The sequence below is a fragment of the Grammomys surdaster genome, unplaced genomic scaffold (genome assembly GCF_004785775.1).
Source record: "Grammomys surdaster isolate TR1022 unplaced genomic scaffold, NIH_TR_1.0 207, whole genome shotgun sequence".
Taxonomy (NCBI): Eukaryota; Metazoa; Chordata; class Mammalia; order Rodentia; family Muridae; genus Grammomys; species Grammomys surdaster.
Window position 1 is genome coordinate 392,325 of NW_021604652.1, and position 19,904 is coordinate 412,228.

The 19,904-nt window shown below is 36.5% G+C and overlaps 1 protein-coding gene across 1 annotated transcript in view; it reads left to right on the plus strand.

Annotated features, from left to right (window-relative positions):
• Positions 1 to 17,774, plus strand: part of Atrx (ATRX chromatin remodeler) — a 126,509-nt gene extending 108,735 nt beyond the window's left edge. The window contains exons 31-35 of the mRNA XM_028771455.1: positions 11,282 to 11,431; positions 12,409 to 12,534; positions 13,188 to 13,283; positions 13,784 to 13,912; positions 14,823 to 17,774. Coding sequence (XP_028627288.1) covers positions 11,282 to 11,431; positions 12,409 to 12,534; positions 13,188 to 13,283; positions 13,784 to 13,912; positions 14,823 to 15,101 — 780 coding nt within the window. The 3' untranslated portion in view covers positions 15,102 to 17,774. The remainder of the gene's footprint in view (positions 1 to 11,281; positions 11,432 to 12,408; positions 12,535 to 13,187; positions 13,284 to 13,783; positions 13,913 to 14,822) is intronic.
• The last annotated feature ends 2,130 nt before the right edge of the window (positions 17,775 to 19,904 follow it).

The window sequence follows — 19,904 nt, forward strand, 5'->3', positions numbered from 1 at the left end:
AGGAACTGACACAGAGACTAGGTAGGAGTGCTGCTTACTGGGTCACTCCCTCTGGTCCCCGCCCAATTTGCTTTTTTATATACCCCTGGGCCACTTGCTCAGGGGTGGTACCACCCCCAGTAGTTGGTCTCTCCCACATCAATGACAATCAAGAAAGTGCCATATAGACTATACTTGTCTCCTGGGAGTCTAATGGACTCAGTTTCTCTATTTAGGTTCTTTGTCTCAAATAACTCTAGCTGGTGTCAAGTTGACAAAAAGACAAAGAACAACAACAAAAACAAAAAATAACTGAGATACTAGGTTCTATCCATTCTTTTAATTTTTCAGAATAATGTTCTTCAGTCATCAGCCTTCACCAAATCTTACTGAGTTGGTGGCTCATTCTCAACTATTTGTTTATCTTAAATATTAATGTCACCTTTGTTAACATATATGTAAATTTTCTTTTGAAAAATGCTTTTCTGGCAATAAATTTATAGATTGCATAGATTTTTAGTGATCCAATCTTCACCAGGGCCACATTTTATAGTACACTTAAGTAGGTGTTTTGTTCCTCTTAAGTACAGTATACACAGCCTAGGTTCCGTACCCTTTATTAAGAAAACAAAAGCCAGTATAACTGGCACAGAAGCGCTTCTGCATTTCCCTTTTCCAGCACTGTACCACTTATGTCTCTTTAAATGTGGACTGCATGTTGGTAATTGTAGGGAGAACAAAATGGGGATTTACCCTAAAGTACCCTAAGTGAGGCTTTAGGTTGGCTTTCTCCACCCTGATTTTGTGTACAATTTTCTCTCCTAGTCTTTAGTCCTTTATTCAAGATTTGATACCTCAAAGCATAGTTTACTGAACAGAGGTGTTATTGTTCAGTTTTATTAGCCAGCACATGATAATATAAGGTTTTATGTTTGTCATTCTTAACACTAGAGTAGAATACCATTAAAATAATTTGATGTAAAGCATGGAATAGCTAATCAGCTTATTTCAGGAACTTTCTCTGAGCTTGCATACATTTGCTTTTGAGACATAGGAACCACATGGTGGCACATGAGTCCAATTTTTCCTGGCATCTACTACTAAGAAGCCAAGTTTATAATTAAAATATGAAGTTTAATGCCAGTTATTACTTCTCTGCCTCTTTTATTATAAGTTGAGTCATCGTTTTGTATAACAAAACAAAGCCTAATATTATTCATGCATACAGGTTTTCTGATAGAAAGACTTCCTATTATTTACCTAAATAAGAATAGAATACCAGGCTGGGTGTTAGTTGTGCATGTTTTTAATCCCAACACTTGGGAGACAGAGGCATGCCGATCTCAGTGAGTTTGAGGCCAGACTGGTCTATAAAGTGAGTTCCAGGACAGCCAGAGGAACCCTGTCTGGGAAAAAAATAGAATACCAGAAAATATAACAAGTTTAATGGAAATTATTTTAGTTTTGCCAGTAGTTTGTAAGTTATTAAAATCTTTTATTTGTTGTTTGTTGGGATAGTTGATGTCAGGTAGAAGGAGCTGGTATGTGTCTTTATTTTACATCTTCTGATAAATACCCTTTTGGAGAAAAATCTTGTTGGTTTTTTTCCTTCTTAGAAAGTATTTGCTAGTTGGAAGGCGACAGCACAGTTTATCAGTAGGCATATGGACAACTTGCAGGAGTTAGATTGGGCTGCAGGTACCTTTGCTGACTGAGCTATCCCACTAGCCCCTGTGTTTGTTTTGAGACTTCCTCTCATTCTTTAGTTGAGACTGCTGTGGAAGTCACTATGTAGACTAGGCTGGCATAAATTCATGGCTTTCCTCCTGTCTTCATCGCTACAATGCTGAGATGGCAGAAATGGATTGCCACACCTGGCTCTTAGGGAATACTTTTAAGCAAGCTTTGTGATCCTTACAATTCTCAACAAATAACAATATTCACACCTCACAGAGATGAAAGATTGTGTGTGTGTGTGTGTGTGTGTGTGTGTGTGTGTGTGTGTGTAATGTATCCTTGCTAGGCAGGTTGTTATGTAAGACTCCATTCGGGAAGGATTGAGTTGGACTTCAGAAATTGTTGCCTTATGGAGACTTTGATACACTACAAATACTTACTACTTGCTAAGCCTGGTGATGTATGCTTATGATCCCAGCTTGAGAGGCTAAGGCAAGATGGTCACAAGTTCAAGGCCCATGCTGGTTCATTTCTGAACTGTGATCCTTAATAGGGTCTAATCATGTACAGTCTTCTTAGAGATATAAACATTGGATGTTCCATGTGACGTTCTTAGAATACTGTTGCTGCACAGGTACATATTCTGTTTAGCTCAGAAAATTCTACAGTGGGCCATCTTAGGTTCCCATGTCAAATTTATAACACTATACTATTTTGATATGCTAAAATATGGCTTATGGAGTAAGTATACTGACCTATTCTTAGAGATCTAGGTATCCCAATATTCTGCTTGGCAGTCTGATGTTTTGCCTCCCTTTACTGATATATATATATATATATTTTTTTTTTCAATATTTTCCCTTTGTGAACACTGTCTTTTTTGAGACATGCTATTATTATATAGCTCTGGCTGGCCTGGAACTTGTTATGTAGACTAAGCTGGCCTTTAGCTCACAAAGATCTATTTATCCCTGCCTCCCAAGTGCTAGGATTAAAGATTTGCCTGATGGCACCTGACTTATGAAAGTTATCAAGCCAGAAAAATGTAATATCCAGAAAGCAATCACATAGATTTGTCAATTGTTAGTATTTTGCTTATATTGGCCTCATTTATTTTAGTGAAAAAATTTGTATCACAAGCTTTATGGTGTTTAATTTGTATATCATGGAAGAGGGCTGGTGAGGTGATTCAGTTTCTAAAGTGCTTGTACAACAAGGATAAGTATCGAGTTCAGATCTCCAGCACCCATGTAAAAGCTAGGCATGGCAGTATGCAGCCTTAACCCCCGTGCTGGGAGATGGGTGGAGAAAGAGGGATCTCTGGAACTCATTGACCAGCCCGTCCAGTCGTGAACTCTAATTCTGTGAGAGATCTGGTCTCCAGAAATATGTTGGGATGCAGCAGTTAGGACGACACTTGCCATCAACTTCTGTGCATATATGACTTAAGCAAGCATCTCTAAAGTGTTAAGACATTTCCATATAGCAGCCATATTATAAAATGAATAACCTCTTAATTTCCTTACATGCAATATCCAATGATTTTATTTGTATGTAACCAGTTGTTTCTGAATGCCTTATAACTACTTTGTAAACATCAAGGTCCATTCTTATTTCCTGGTAGTGGATGTGTGCGTACACTTTCTCACCCCTTTGTGTCTGTGAGTGTGCTAGCTCTTGCGTCTATCTGCCTGTGTGTGTTGACTTGTTCTTTCTCTCATATTTTCCTCAAAGTTGAACTTAGGCACTAGATCTAAAAGCTTGAGTATATTTGTGGTAGATAATCTTAGCAAGACTATTTTAGGGGGTGCTTGGGCTGTTGTAACTCTGTAGAATTGTCCAGCATGTGCAGGGCCCTAGGTTCCATCCCCAGTGCTGAAACATAAAAAATATAATAAAAGGAGAAAGTTTGTGGGTTGTATAAGAAGAGATAGCACCCCCCAAACAGAACAAGACATATATTTACAGTTTTCTTGGAAATGGTGTTAAAAGTTAGAAAAACTGATAACAGTGGAATTTTCCTAGTAGCTTACCAAGAGGAGGAAATACTTTGGTGAAGAGAGCATGTCAGTTATGTTATTACTGATGGATAAGATCAAGTCCTCTCTAAGAACCTACCATTGGATATATTAACACAAAAATCATTGATAATCTGAGCCCTGTATCAAGCTTCATATGTGGCGTTGTTAGTGGTAATGTTGTGAATATTGACTAGGCCCTCTTTATATACCCTGAAACTAAGGTTTAGGAGAGGTGATATGCTCAGACGTTGAGCTAGTAAGTGGTAGAAACTAGAATTGAAATACACTTAAGACCTTAGATCTGCACTGTCCAGTATGAGAGACTCAGGCTACACATGACTGTTTATACTAAAATGTAAAACTTGAGCTCTTAACTACTACTACCATGGTTTACATGTACGTGATTATGTGTATGTTTCATTTCAGATTTGCCGTAACTTCCATCTGAAATTCAGAAAACTAACACAGGTTTTCTTTCTATAAAATAAGTCGATTACACAATTTTATGTTGGTATTAGTATTTCGAGCAGTTTAGTTGTGGAGTACTAGTAGTAGTAATAGTCTATTACAGAGACAGCCTATGAAGTGTTTTTGCTTTTGCGTTCCTAGGAGTGGAGGACACAACCCTTCATTGATACAGTGATTTCCATCGCACGGTTTCTGTGTACTAGTAGAGTTGTTACTGTTGGCTAGTTTCGCTAATTCAAATCTGGCTCTTTGAACACAGCAGAGGACGAACAGTTGCAGAAATTGAAGCTGTACCTTTTTTAGAGGAATTACTAGATTACATGGCTTAGGTTTTGTTTTACATTTCTTATTTTGAACCCTTCAAAGAACAGAAGTTGCAGAGGAGATTGGTTTGCTCAATATAAGAATTACTAGATGACCTTATTTATATTTAAAATTTTTTTATCATTTTTAATCATCATTCTTGTCTTCTGATTGAAGATACAAGTTAAACAAGCTGTTTTCATACCTATTTTGTATGTTACGGTATATGCCTAATTTGGCTTAGAGGGTAATAATGTTTGCAAAAACATAGCAGTTGATCATGGCAACTACAGGTTGTTTAGGATGAAAATTGATTTCCAATTTAGGTTCTCCTTGGAAAACTCTTAATTGCTAGAACTACTGTGGTCATGGGAAGTCTGTGACAGCTCTCCATTTCACAGTATAGCACAGGTAATCATTGTGACCCATTAACTGATTTGTGAGGTTTAAATCCTAATCTTTAAATCCTAATCTTTAAATGTTAAAGAAAAAAAAAAACAATCTTATCAAAAGACGTTTTTGCCCTCTGCTAATGTCAGCTTGGCAGATATAAAAGTGACCAGTTCTATGATTGTCAATAATTCACACCAATACTCTGGGAACCTGGGCCTGTTTCTAATGCTCTTTATTTAGCATAAGTTATGTACTTCAAACAAACAGAAAAGTATGATGTTCACTCAGTAAGCTCTCCACTTACTCTACACACTACAGTTTTTCTCCCACTTCTGGGAGAAACTGGCTTCAAATGTGAAAGTAAAAGCTTTTGGACCAGGATTATTAAATTTCTTCACTAAAATGCTAGACTTCTTCAAGTAATAAAAGGTACTTTTTTTTCATAGACTTTTTAGTGAGTCATATGGCAGTTAAGTATTCTAGCGACCTTTTACTTCCAGATATTATAAAACTCAAATTCAAAGTGATGGTAAGCAAAATATTTTTGAAATATAGCAAACCTCCTACCCTACCCCCGGGCAAAGCCTTGATTATTTTTTAACAATTTTATTTTCAAGGTTAGACTTCAGAATTAATTAGATGGGATTTTTGTCAGCTTGCCAAATACTTTAAACTTCTAAATAAATTAATTTAAACTTTTAATTTATCATTAATTTTGTTTTATTAATTGAAGTAGTCACTTTTAAAGCTTAAACTAATTTAGGTGGTTAGCTGAAATGCAGACCACAGTTTTTTCAGTTTGTAGACATTTTTTTTTAAAAAACGTATTTAAGAAAAAGTAAAGTTTAAACAAAGACAAGTAAAGGTACACATTTGGATGTAATTTAAACCTCATTTTGATGACTGTTGGCTTAGTGATTGTAGATTCTGTTCCAGTATTGTTTTCAATAATAGTGTTACTATAGCAACAAATATAAATGCGCTTTAAAGGACGAAAACAAAAACCTTTCTACTGATTGTATCTTACATTGGATGAAAACTTTAACTTTCATAGTTTATTCCGGATTTGCAAGACTGTTTTTCCTGAAGAAGTAGTCTGTGGATCCTGTTACAAATACTTTTTGGCCTTCCTAATCTCATTATTCATTTCTTATATAGATTGAATGCTGCAATTAATTTAAAAGCTAAAGAGAGAAATGGTATCTGCTGCCCTACTTCTGAGCTATATTATTTTCTATTTTTTAAGACAGGGCTTAATTTGTGTGTTGTATTTTTGTTGTATTGTATTTTTGTTCTTAGATAAAGAAAGAGCAGGGAGGTATATGCATCAATTTGTGTGAGTGAGTAAGTGCTCATCTGACCAGAGGTTGACACTTTGCATCTTGATTATTTTTTGAAATAGGGTCTCTTGCTGAACTTGGTTAACAGATTTGACTAAGCTAGCTGGCCAGTGTGCCCTAGAGTTCCTCCTTCCTCAGTCTTGAGTTTACAGCAGTGCCTAGCTCCCATCCCCCTTCCTTTCTCCAAGGCTTTTTTCTTTCTTTATAATATTTTTCTTATTTATTCTTCTCTTATATATTACATCCCAACTGCAGTTTCCCCTCCCCTCTCCCCCTCCAGCCTCTCTCCCTCTTCTCTTTCCCTTAGATCCTCTTCCCCTCAAAAAAAGAGCAGGCCTCCCACAGACATCACCCAAATACTAGAGATCCAAACATGGGCTCTTATGCTTGCAAAACAAGCACTTTATCAACTGAGCCATCCCTCTAGGGTCTTAAAATGGTGATTACAGCAGACATATTTGTCCAAGGGCTTGAGTATTATCAGCATAATCTATACGTGAGGAAATTATTAAAGTATATCCACTAATTCATTTCATTGACCGTGTCATAATATTCAACATAGGCAAACAATTTTAATGTCTTAAAAGGGAACAGTTGAAGGTTTTCTATACAGTATACTGACTCTTAACCTTCCTAATGCTGCTACCCTTTAATGTAGTTCCTCATGTTGTGGTGACCTTCAATCATAATATTATTTTTGTTGCTACTTCATAACTGTCATTTTGCTACTGTTATGAATTGTAATGTAAATATTTTTGCAGATGCAGGTTTGCCAAAAGGTTGCAACTCACTGGTTGAGAACCACTAATATAATCTAAGTTCTTTGCATCCATCAAAAGCAATGGTTTGTTTTTGATGTAAAGTGATGTTCATGCAAAGATAGCAAAGGAGAAATGTAGATTTCAACTAAGTATAATGTGTTCCCATTTTTATGAAAAGCTACATCTATGCATATGTGGAGGAATATATAACGTTATTCATAGTTGTCTCCAGGTTATATAGTTAGATATTAGCATTACTTTCATTAATTTATTTGAAAAAAGAAACTGTCACATTCATTAGAAAATAATATAAGGAGTTTCTGGTTTGTTTTTGTGTTTTGGCTTGATGGACTATGTTACTATGTTAGTAAGGCTCCAAATTGAATTAATGGTAGAAATCCAAGTTATACGAGCTTTTCCTTGACTTACTGGTATTTCAGTTGGCTCTGAATCAAAAGGGACAGTATTGCTTGGACAGAGACTGAATTGTCACCATTACCTGACATTAATTAGGTGATCATTATTTGTTTTGATAAAATAAATCTTGAATCTAGAATGAAAATGATAAAATAGTACATGTCATCTTTAGTATGAGCATGAACTAGTCTTACGTTTTCTTTCATTCAGGTAACTTACACTGAGACTATAGAGAGATGGCACTGACTGTTCTAAGGGACCTGGTTTTGATTCTAAGCATCCACCCACATAGTGGCTCACAACCATCTATAATTCCAGTTATAGGTAATCCATATCCTAGCCTTTCTGAGCACTAGCTATGCACATGGTGCACATACATGCATACAGGTAAAACACCCAAATGCATAAAATAAAAAATAAATAAATATTTAAAATGTTAACATACAGTTGTTAAGGAAAAGAAAGCTCAAAAAAGTTAAAAATGTTAAAAGTAAAGAAAAATGAAAGACATTATGCTGTTTCTCTCTTGCCCAGAATCCTTCAAGGGATTATGGTTTTTACCTTAAAAAGTAGACCTAGAAAATGGAGGAGCCAAGCTTCATGAAACCAAGCATTTTCCGCAGTGTGATATAATAATAATTACTGGATAAGAGTTGGGATATTCAGTTGCTTGTTCCAGCTCATCCCATATGTAATTGGAAAAGTCACTTGCCTGGTCTTCAATTTCTCCTAATTTCAAGTCAGCAAGTTTCGGTTTGAAATTATAGGATGCTAAGGACTAACCTGATAAAACTCGCTGATATCTTGGGCCTTTTTACTGTGTGTATAACACACATTTCTGGAAAAGCTTCTCTACAGTAAACAAGTAATGTTTGAATTGGGTTGTGATTGAGAAATGAGCATACTAAATTGACATGCTGTTTCCTTTTTAAAACTTATGTGTTTCTGTTTATTCTGCTATTCTTTTAACATCTTGTTATAAGTAGTAGTCATCCATATTTAACTTCTGTTCATGGCCAGAGGTCTCAGTGGTTATCAGAGTTATTAACTCCAGATCCAGTGGTGTAGAGTTCTCTTGGTCTCTGGAGTAGCTAGCCTTGTCAGAGAAATGAACTGATAGTAATTTTGGTTACAGTTAACACTTACTGCCAGACAGAAGTAAAATATCTATATCTGTTGAGTTGTGGTTGGGATAGTTATGGGGGGTCATGGTCTCTTTTTGTAGATGAATTTATAAAGACAGGCACATCTCTTTGCTTGTTAGCCCTAGTAACAGCTATAGAGTTTGAACAAGTGGTGATGAGCTTGTTTAGTGGGACGCAGTCCAGCAGCTAAGATTTGGATGGAAGATTACTACACCAGACAGTACCTTTCATAGCATCTTTCTGTTCTACCAGGAAATTTTCTTGAAATCCTTTCTTTGTATGATCTTTTAAAAGCTTGCTCATTTCAGCAAAGGAAGTATAACATATACCACATGTCAAGATGAGTATGTAGTCCTAGTTACAGCTATATCTGTTTTTGGGTATTTTAATTATTTATATTTCAGACGTCATCCCCATTCCACATTTCCCCTCCCTAGAAACTCCCTATCCCATCCCCCCTCCTCCTTTTTGCTTTTATACCATCTTAATTACATGCAAGTATTAAGGTCAGATCTAGGTTGAGGAACTAGCAATACAATAGATGCAAATAGTCAAGGAACAAGCAAGACAATAAACACAAATAGTCAAAGAACAGGCAAGGCAATAAATAAAATTCTGTGATCACTATTTCTAAGGGCTTATCAGGATGACCAAAATATCTGAGCCTACTTCCCTGTCCTACTTCAAAGTCATTTTCATGTTTGAAGCCTACTTCCTTGGTCTAGCCTAAGATTTAGATTCCTACCTGAAATTACGTCTTTGTTTTAGTCTAAGATTTCTACTTGAAATTACTTCTTTGTTCTAGCCTAAGATTTAGATTCCTGCCTGGAATTACTTCTTTGTTTTAGCCTAATGTCAGATTCCTGCCTGAAGCCCACTTCCTTGTCCTTGGCCAATGTCATATTCCTGCCAAGCAGCCCATTTCCTTGTCCTTGGCCCATGTCAGATTCTTGCTAAGCAGGCCCAAAAGCTCTCTGCCTCTCCCCCTTTTTTATTTCATAAACAAGACTGAGCCTGTCTTAGGTCTTTCTGCCAAGAATGCCTTCCTCACCTGTTGTGGAATACGCATTATCAAAAGCAATGCACTTATGTCTTAGGTTGGTAAGGCTCTGTACAGAATCTTACCTGTCCTTGGCTTGCTAGCCTGTTAATTTAATAATAGCTATATCTTTAAAAAGTCAATTCTATTTACTTTTTGAAAGGAAGTAACTATTTTAAGTGTTTGCTACAGTAGCAAAGGTTATTTATATGAGTTAGATACCACATTATATGGAATTAGTGTCTGTGTTTGCTCTTGTACAGGAAAAGACTTAGGGCTTCATGATACTAATCTCTCATTTTGAGTTATTTAACAGACATTTTAGTTCCTACCTTTTGTGGATCATATTTCTAGGTATGGTTAAATATGTGGAAGCAATGCTTTGCAAATGTTGGCTTTGTCTATGCTTAAATTTATGTTTAAGGATTGCTAGATTCAGAGTAAGTGTACTTTTTACATGCTGTATACCTAGCCAGCATTCATTTGACCAAGAATTTGTTCTTGCATTCATAGTCATAGTTTAAAATGTATATCCTAAGAGAACTTGTTAACAACTTTGGAAAAGTATTTTATAAAATGAATTATTATTTTTTATACATATCTAAGTATTCATGTATGGGTTTTAACAGCTTGTGACTGTTTTCACATGTTTGCCTGTTACAATAGGGTTTCTTCCTTTTTCTACTGCCAAGTACAGGGATTATAGACTTGCCCCACATTTGTGTTTGGTATGTTTTTGAGGCACATACTGAATTGCCCAGGTAGGCCTTGATCCTTCTGCCCCAATCTAAGCAGTGGCTTGGATTGCAGGTTTGTGCCACATTGCCTGGCTACATTTTTTTATTAGCAAAAGTATTATATTCATGACATTCATGTTAACCTCCCACCCTTGTCTCTTTTCTACCATGCTCTCATAGTCATAATTACAGAGCAGAACTTTAGTATTTAAACATTCAGCTTTTAATGTTGAAAGATAGTCTTAGGAGTGGAGAGGTGGCTTAGCAGTTAACAGCACATACTACCCTGTAACAGAGTTTAATTCTACAATTCACAGCTCACAAACTGCCTGTAACTCCTGCTCCAGGGGAATCCAATGCCCAAGGGCACTGTACTTAATGCACACACGCACACTTAAAAATAGCTCATAAAAAAACAGACTTAGGTTTGGCAAAAATCACTTGGTGGGTAAAGATGCTTGCTGCCAAGTCTAATGACCTGAGTTTTGAGCCATAAGCAGGACCCATAAGGTAGAAGGAGAGACTAGTTCCTGCAAGTTGTTGTCTGACCTACCCTTGCATGCTCTGGTGTATGCTGTGGCTTAGTTGTACACACATACACAAATACAATCGACAATAACAATAGTAATAATAATAATAAGTAACTCAGGACACCAATTTTTTAAAACTCTTGTTATTATTTGAAAATATGTATCAGTTTAAATTTAACTTTGTAGGTGATATATACCTGTAATCCTAGCACTTTGTAGATGGAGGCAGGAAGATCAAGAGTTCAAGGTCACCCTTTGCTACATAGCAATTAGGGGCTAGCCGTCTCTTTAAAAAAGACTCTAAATATGCTAAGTTAACATGAAATTTTGATGTGAGGTCTGTTTTCTAGGTAACTTATAGTATACATTGGGAAATGTGAAAAGCAGTCAATTTCTACTTTTAACTGTCTAGAACTATGAAGATATGTTCCAGAGGGGGAAAATAATTATGATTTTACCTCCAAAAACCAGGATACCATACTTGCAGAACTTCTTCAGATACATAAAGAGCACATTGTAGGATATCATGAACATGATTCTCTTTTGGACCACAAAGAAGAAGAAGAGCTGACTGAAGAAGAAAGGAAAGCAGCTTGGGCTGAATATGAAGCAGAAAAGAAGGTATTTTGTTCAAAATGCCCTTTTCCTGGAGATAGATGTTAGGGGAAAGGGAGAAACTTAACAGGAGTGACTGTGATTTAAGTCCATTCTCTGTATGTATGAGGATACCACAGTGAACTTTGATATTGTATCAAAGATATGCTAATTGTATATAAGATATGCTAATAACTAAGAATACTTTTGGAACTAGGTATAATATCTGTAGTTCCAGCTACTTGAAGGGCGGAGACAGGGAGAATATTTGTGCTCAACATTTGGAGACTGATCTGGTTAACAAATTAGAAACAATCAATAATTTTTGGTTTCTGTTTTTATGTTAGTCATTGAACAGCAGTGACGGAAGAGAGATGTAATATTTGAAGGAAGATACATTAATATAATTGGTCCCCAGGTACAGGCTCCCTAGGTAGGGATCTCAATTTGAGGGGTTTGGCTGTACTCAATAGTAGAACAGGGAGAAGATTGCAGGTTATACTTATATACTATATATACTATATAAGAAAAATACTCCTTTTTTGCTTAGGCCTTGCTGAATTAAAAGCTGTACATTTGATACCAAACTCCACCAGCATCTTTATTTAAAATAATTCATATCTGTTTTAAATAATAGCCCAGTTGAGCAAAAATTTCCCTGAACATAGAAACATTATCCTAGTATCTGAATCTTTTTCAAATCCATAACTCACTGTACCAAACTTCTTTAATGTCAATATGATGTTAGGAGTCTCATTAGAATTCACTGAGTTACCTCAGTGTGTGGGAATTACTAGGGGAAAAAAAGAATACACCTTTAGGGGTTAAACCTTTCCATGTAATAAGATTTTGGTTTCAGGTAAATAGCGTGTTTTGTTTGTCTGCGGAAGAGTGTTAATAATTTCCTAGATCTGAGAAAGTAGATTCTTACTAAATCAGTAGGTGATGTAGAACTTCAAGTTTTTAATCACAATGTTAAAGTGCATTATTTTGTTTTGTTTTAGGGACTGACCATGCGTTTCAACATACCGACTGGGACCAATTTACCCCCTGTCACTTTCACCTCTCAAACTCCTTATATTCCTTTCAATTTGGGAGCCCTGTCCACAATGAGTAATCAGCAGCTGGAGGTGAGTTATAAGGGACAAAGGTGGTTGGACATGAATTAAAGGCAGTTCCCTATGTAGGAATAGCACATTCCCTAAAAGATTACCCTGAAGAGATCAAGACATTTTTCTTTTATTTGTTGACCTTTTGGACCAACCTAATATAGTAAAATGGAGGTTTGCAGAGCACAAAGGAATCAATGTTTGAATTAATGTAGTTTGAATTATTTTAATTAAGGAATAATAGGGCAGCTGAATGGCTAGGGAAATAGCATTTCGATCACTTGAAAGAAAAGACTTGCTTAATATTTGCAAGTAGGTTAAATATATTCATGAGTTTACTTGCAATATAGAGGTGCTACAGCCCTTCATGGTGAAGTGCATGTGATTTAAAACTAGAATAAACTGTGAAGTAAATAGGAAATATTGGAATATGTTATCAGTGGGTTAATAATTTAACTGACTTTGTGGTTTCATTTTTAAAATTAAATTTAAATTAATTTAAAATTAATTGGTTCAATAAATCCCAAATTTGTATCTTCCTAAAAAGTCTCTTGCACATTGAGTTTTACTTCACTTATAGATTGCTTAGGTTGTAACTCAAGTGCTATAAAGTGCAAGAGGAATGATCTGTACCTTTGACGACTATACCATCCTTATTTCTTATATCCTTCCAGGACCTTATTAATCAAGGAAGAGAAAAAGTTGTAGAAGCAACGAACAGTGTGACAGCAGTGAGGATTCAGCCTCTTGAAGACATCATTTCAACTGTGGTAAGCAAACGACAGTTGTCTTATTTCAACCTTCAGTCCATGGCCGCATCCTTTGCTTTAACTTCTGGTCACTCTCCTACTTTCTGTGGGAAAAATCATATAATCCTTATAATTTGATTCAAAATACTTAAGTACCAGTAAGCTGGGTAACAGTTTCAAGCTGTAACTTATCCATTTTGCATAGATGATAACATAAAAGAGAATGGGTAAATTACAAGAATTGAGTCATCAAGCACAGAAACATATGCATTGTTTGTATAAACATATTTTTAATGTTAACAGTTCCACACGTTAAATCTAAATAGTTGTTCCTCCAGAGGAAGCTAACCCATATATACTAATAGACAGCTTAGTACCCTGTTGTCCTAACATTGGCTTCTTTAGAAATGAATAAAGGAAGAAGGGAATGGGGTTAAAAAATCCTAAACATATTAAACACCTTAATGGTTACTTCTCAGTTGTACAGTTATAAGGAATAAATAGAAATATCTTTCTTTTAGTGGAAGGAAAACATGAATCTCTCTGAGGCCCAAGTACAAGCACTAGCATTAAGTAGACAAGCCAGCCAGGAGCTTGATGTGAAACGACGAGAAGCCATCTACAACGATGTATTGACAAAGCAACAGATGGTGAGAACTCTGTCTCTAGGATTTGTTGGATTTTCTTCTGTTTGTATGAGTTAGTATGAGTGGAATAAATACAAAATGAATGGTCATAGATTATTCTCAAGTTGTGCTTAAAACTAGTAGTGTTAAGAGAGATTTGGCTGAAAGAGTGATGCCACAATCTGTTCTCCCTGATGGTTTTATAGGATGTGTTTCTTTATAATTTTATTTTTATCTCTTCTGGACATTTAGAACTGTCTCAAGACTTGTGCTTCTTCTGTCACATTCTAATATTTTCTAAAAGTAGACATTTTGGTATATTTATTTGGAGACTATGATGTCCTGAATGATGTATAAGCACCTACTGAATTGCCTGCATCTTCTGAACACTGCCCTATTCCATGATCCTTGGCCGTCTTTCCCAGCCCAGTCGATTTCTGTGGCATGATTTTACTAGGAAGCACTGTAGAATCATGTGCTTTTAAATTGTCTTAGGGAATTTGAGACCTTTAGGTAGGAATTATTCCCATTAAAATGCTTTTCCCCTTGGTGTTCATCACTAAAATATTTGTCTGTCATCATGTGAAATATTCAAGAGAATGGCAAAGAAAGGAGAGTTGACAAAAAGTGCTGTAACTAATACTTGAGACTAATCACAGTGCAGGACAGGTTACTATGGCAACTAACCTATATGCTGCCTGCAACACAATAGTCAAGTCATTAAGAGAATTTAGTACTAAATGGTGTTACTAACTGGTTTCTACAGTAATGGTCCTGTGAATGCCATCAAATTAGTAATGGTGATAACAGTAATGTGTTTTCCTTTTGGTATGGTACTCCCTTAGCAAATTGATTTTAACTCAAAACTTGAGACTTGCCTCTTTGAGGCGGGACATAACACTTGTATCTATACAGATCCCTTTTCTCTTTCCAGTTAATCAGCTGTGTTCAGCGCATTCTTATGAACAGACGGCTCCAGCAGCAATATAGTCAGCAGCAACAGCAACAATTGACTTATCAGCAAGCAACACTGAGTCACCTCATGATGCCAAAGCCTCCAAATTTAATCATGACTCCTTCTAACTACCAGCAGATTGATATGAGAGGAATGTATCAGTCAGTGGCTGGTGGTATGCAGCCACCACCCTTACAGCGTGCACCACCCCCAATGAGAAGCAAAAATCCAGGACCTTCCCCAGGGAAATCAATGTGATTTTGCACTAAAAGTTTAAAGGATTATTAAAATCATAGAAAGATCTTTTATTTTTTTAGGAATCAATGACTTAACAGAACTCAACTGTATAAATAGTTTGGACCCCTTAAATGCCAATCTTCCATATTAGTTTAAATTTTTTTTAAATAGGGCATACCATTTCTCTCTGACATTTGTCAGTGATATTGCCTACAATCTTCTTACACACATTGAGTACAGAAGATATTTCAAATTGTTTTCAGTGAAAACAAATCCTTCCATAACAGTAACAGTTCCACAGATTTCCTCTCTAAATTTTTATGCCTGCTTTTAGCAACCGTGAAATTGTCATAAAATTAATGAATTTAGAAATTAATAAAGATTTATATATTCGCTCTTTACATATAAAAACACACAGCTGAGTTCTTAGAGTTGATTCCTCAAGTTATAAAATACTTTTGTACTAATTCCATTTCTTGATTAGAGTGATTGAAATGGTCTTAATATTCTTTTGACTGAAGTTTGAAACTGAGCTCCTGCTAAATATTGTGTCTGTGATTCAAAGTTAGACCTAAGGATTATCTTAGACACAGAAGTGTGTGCAATATTCCTCAGTACTACTACTCTGAAGTTGGAGGAGCCTTGCAGTTATCTTAGCATTGTAGAAACAGCCTTAAGTACAGTCTTGAATATAAGAAAATTCCTTTTCTTATTTAGTCTTTCTGCCATTTTTTATTTTCAGTTGTATGTGCTGAAATAACTACTGGTAAGATTTCAGGGTTGTGAATTATCCTCTGCATACAAGTTTCCTGTCTCCTGGCACTAATGGAAGTCCAATCATCAGCCATGGTGCCAGTGCTGGTGCTTCATCCTGTTGCTGGCAGTGGGATGCAAACTAAGAAAATCAAGTTAGAGTGCTTGAAATTGTGGTTTTAAGCTCACACCCTGTTTTATAAACAACATCAAAATGGCAGAACCTTTGCTGACTTTAAGTTCACATGAGGAATGTGCTTTAATAGTCTCCAGTACTGTCAGTATTGTGAAACAATTCCTCTTAAAGATAAGGATCACTGACCTATACTCTTCTTTTTTACTCATCACCCTCTTCCAAGTTCCTTTACACTTTAGTAAATTGTTTTCAAGTTTGAACCCCTCACCCAGTTTTGATCTCTTGAGTTGGTTTCCTTTCTTTTCATTGTTTTTCCTCCTCTTCTCCTCTTCTTCCTCCTTTCCCTCCCTCTCCCTCCCCTCTCTTCCTATCCTCTCCTTCTTTCTCCTCCTCTTCTTCTTCTTCCTCTTGGATAAAATTAATACACCTAATACTCTTAAGAGGGGATTTTTTAACTAGAAAAAATCAGTGTATTTCTTTTTCTAGATCCAGGTTTGTGCAAAACAACCTATAATTTCATTCATGTTCAATCTGATTTAAGTTTCTTCAGTAAGAAGATTGTGTTTGACTATGGGAGTCAACTCATTATGGCAATATCAAGTTTGAAATAATGATGGAAAACAAGTAGTAGAAACAGCTAAAGAAAAGCTGGGTGGAGGATTTGTTCTAGGCATCACTGGACTTGATTGAGATTGAATTGAACCTGAGCTTAAAACTGGTTTTAGTTGTTTGGATAATAAAAGACTTCCATTTTTATCTTGTAAGAACTAGTGGTTAAAATGTCCATACCCGCTGGTTTTTGATCAAGAATAAGTGAGTGTGGTAGCTCTACCTTCCCATGATAAAACACACTAATGAACTCCATGTATTTGGACATTGTGCCAGCAATATAATCAAGCTTATTTAATTGGGGTGGGGGGGCAGATGTGCATTTAGTTTGGAAGAAATGAAAGAAGCAAGACTTGTGAGATAAATATTTGAAAGCAGTATGCTCTGGCCAACTGTTATCAGAATATAAACTGATTTACTAGACATGGGAATTTTTATATGGTCTAATTATTTACTCAAAGACATAGATGTGAACATTTTAGGCAACATTATAGTCCATTTTCCCAATGGACGAAGCTATAACTTGAAAAATAGTAATTAGAAAGACTAATTGGAAATCAGAGAGTTTGAAATAGATCTTGGACCACTTGCATACACTCTTCTCACTTGATATTTTAGCAACATAATATATGTACTTTGAGTATAACATCAAGTTTTAACAAATAAAGACAAAAAACACATAAGATACTAAAAGGCTCATTTTTATATTTGTTTTAGATGTTTTAAATAGTTGCAATGGCTTAAATGACGATTTAAAAATGTTGCTTGTAATACAGTTTTGCCTGCTAAATTCTCCACATTTTGTAACCTGTTTTATTTCTTTGGGTGTAAAGCGTTTGGCCTAGAATTGTGATATTGTATATGTTTTGTCCCGGTTGTATAGTAATGTTTCAGTCCATCATCCAGCTTTGGCTGCTGAAATCATACAGCTGTGAAGACTTGCCTTTCTTTCTGTTAGACTGCTTTTTGGTTCTGTATTGAGTATCTTAAGTACTGTAGAAAAGATGTCACTTCTTCCTTTAAGGCTGTTTTGTAATATATATAAGGACTGGAATTGTGTTTTTAAAGAAAAGCATTCAAGTATGACAATATACTATCTGTGTTTTCACCATTCAAAGTGCTGTTTAGTAGTTGAAACTTAAACTATTTAATGTCATTTAATAAAGTGACCAAAATGTGTTGTGCTCTTTATTGCATTTTCACAGCTTTGAAAAATCTGTGCACATATTGTTTCCTAGGAAATGTATAGCTTTTGATGTCCTGTCTAATGGTGGTTCTTTTGCACATTTAGTTGTTACTATTTGGGAGGTCAAGACGTTTGGTTTTTGAATCTGTTATATACTAAATTCTGTAAAAGGAGATCTCTAACCTCAAAAAGAATTTACATACCAGGAAGCCTTGTGTGTGTTGTTTCAGTTTTGGTTGTCTCTCTGTAAATGCAGCATCATTCCCTGCTTCTCCACAGCCATGCCATTCATTTAAGTCAGGCAGGCCCAATTCCCACCCTTGATTTGGGTGATTACTGCCCAGAAGCCCTAGTGTATGCATGGAAAGCATAGTATCTGACCACTAAACATGTCACAACAAACACATTTTTTAGACTTCTTGAGCATTGTCTACCCTAACCCTGTTTTTTGTTGCATAAACTCAGTATTTTTCTTTTTTTGTTCAGTGTTGTGGGTTTTTTTTGTTTTTTTGTTTTTTTGTTTTGTTTTTGTTTTTAGAGACAGGGTTTCTCTGTACAATCCTGGCTGTCCTGGAACTCACTCTGTAGACCAGGCTGGCCTCGAACTCAGAAATCCGCCTGCCTCTGCCTCCCAAGTGCTGGGATTAAAGGTGTGCGCCACCACTTCCCAGCCCAGTGCTGTTTTTTTAAATTAATTTTTTTGGGGATATTTTATTTACGTTTCAGATGTTATTCCCCTTCCCCATTTCCCCCCACCCAGAAGCCCTCTATCCTATCCCCCCTCCTCCTGCTTCTATGAGGATGTACACCCACTCACTCCCACCTCCCCACCCTCGAATTCCCCCACATTGGAGCATCCTCAGCCTTCACGGATCCAAGGACCTCTTCTATGCCCAACAAGGCCATCCTCCCCTACATATACAGCTGGAACCATGGGTCCCTCCCTATGTGCTCCCAGGCTGGTGGTTTAGACCCTGGGAGCTCTGGTTGGTTGGTATTGTTGCTCTCCCCATGGGGCAGAAAAACCCTTCAGTCTTCTAACTTCTCCATTAGAGACTCTGTGATCAGTTCAGTGGTTAGCTGTGAACATCCACCTCTGAATATGTCAGACTCTGGCCGACCTCTAAGGAGACAGCTATATCAGGCTCCTGTCAGCATGCACTTCCTGGCATCCAGGTCATCATCTGCCTTTGGTGACTGCACATGGGATGGATACTCAGTTGGAGCAGTCTCTGGATGATGACTCCTTCAGTTTCTGTACCACACTTTGTCTCCATATTTGCTCCCATGAGTATTTTGTTACTCCAAGATGGACTGAAGCACCCATACTTTTGTTCTTCCTTCTTCACATCAATTTCATGTGGTCTGTGAGTTGTATCTTAGGTATTGCGAGCTTTTGGGCTAATATCCACTTATCAGTGAGTGCACACCATGTGTGTTCTTTTGTGATTGGGTTTCCTCAGAATGATATTTTCTAGTTCCATCCATTTGCCTAAGAATTTCATGAAGTCATCTTTAAAAGCTGAGTAGTACTCCATTGTGTAAATGTACCACATTGTCTGTATCCATTCCTCTGTTGAACAAACTTTAAAAGCAATCATTTGTCCTAGTAAGCAGGACTTCCTCAGAAAGACAGTACCACGTTTGTGATTCTTCAAGTAAAATAGATTAGTTCTTTTACATATTTGTTTCAAAGTTATATTCAGGTCATTACCAGTCCAGTATCACCAAACTCATTCTCAAGTGACTTTTGACTGTCTTCAAAGTCAAATCCATGCTTAGAGAAGTAAATCCACCTCTCCTAAAGTCTGTAACTGAGCCAATCCCAGAAGAGTTATCAGGTTACGGAAATGCTTTTATCATCGTGTGTGCATGTACTCATACACCCCGGTGTGATTGAAAAATTCTATGCTTAATATCTGCCAAGTAATTAAACTCAGTCTCACTAGTGTTGGATCTAAGCATGTAGTGGTATCTCATTGCAAGAGTATCCTCAGGGTATGCACTGCCACAGATATTCTCAGGATACATAGTCCTCTCTGGAATTTGACTCCAGAGTCGTCAGTGGAAGGGAATCACCCTTAGTGACCACTTCATACATTGCTTTGTCAAGGAAGAGCACATAAATGTCAGAGTAAGA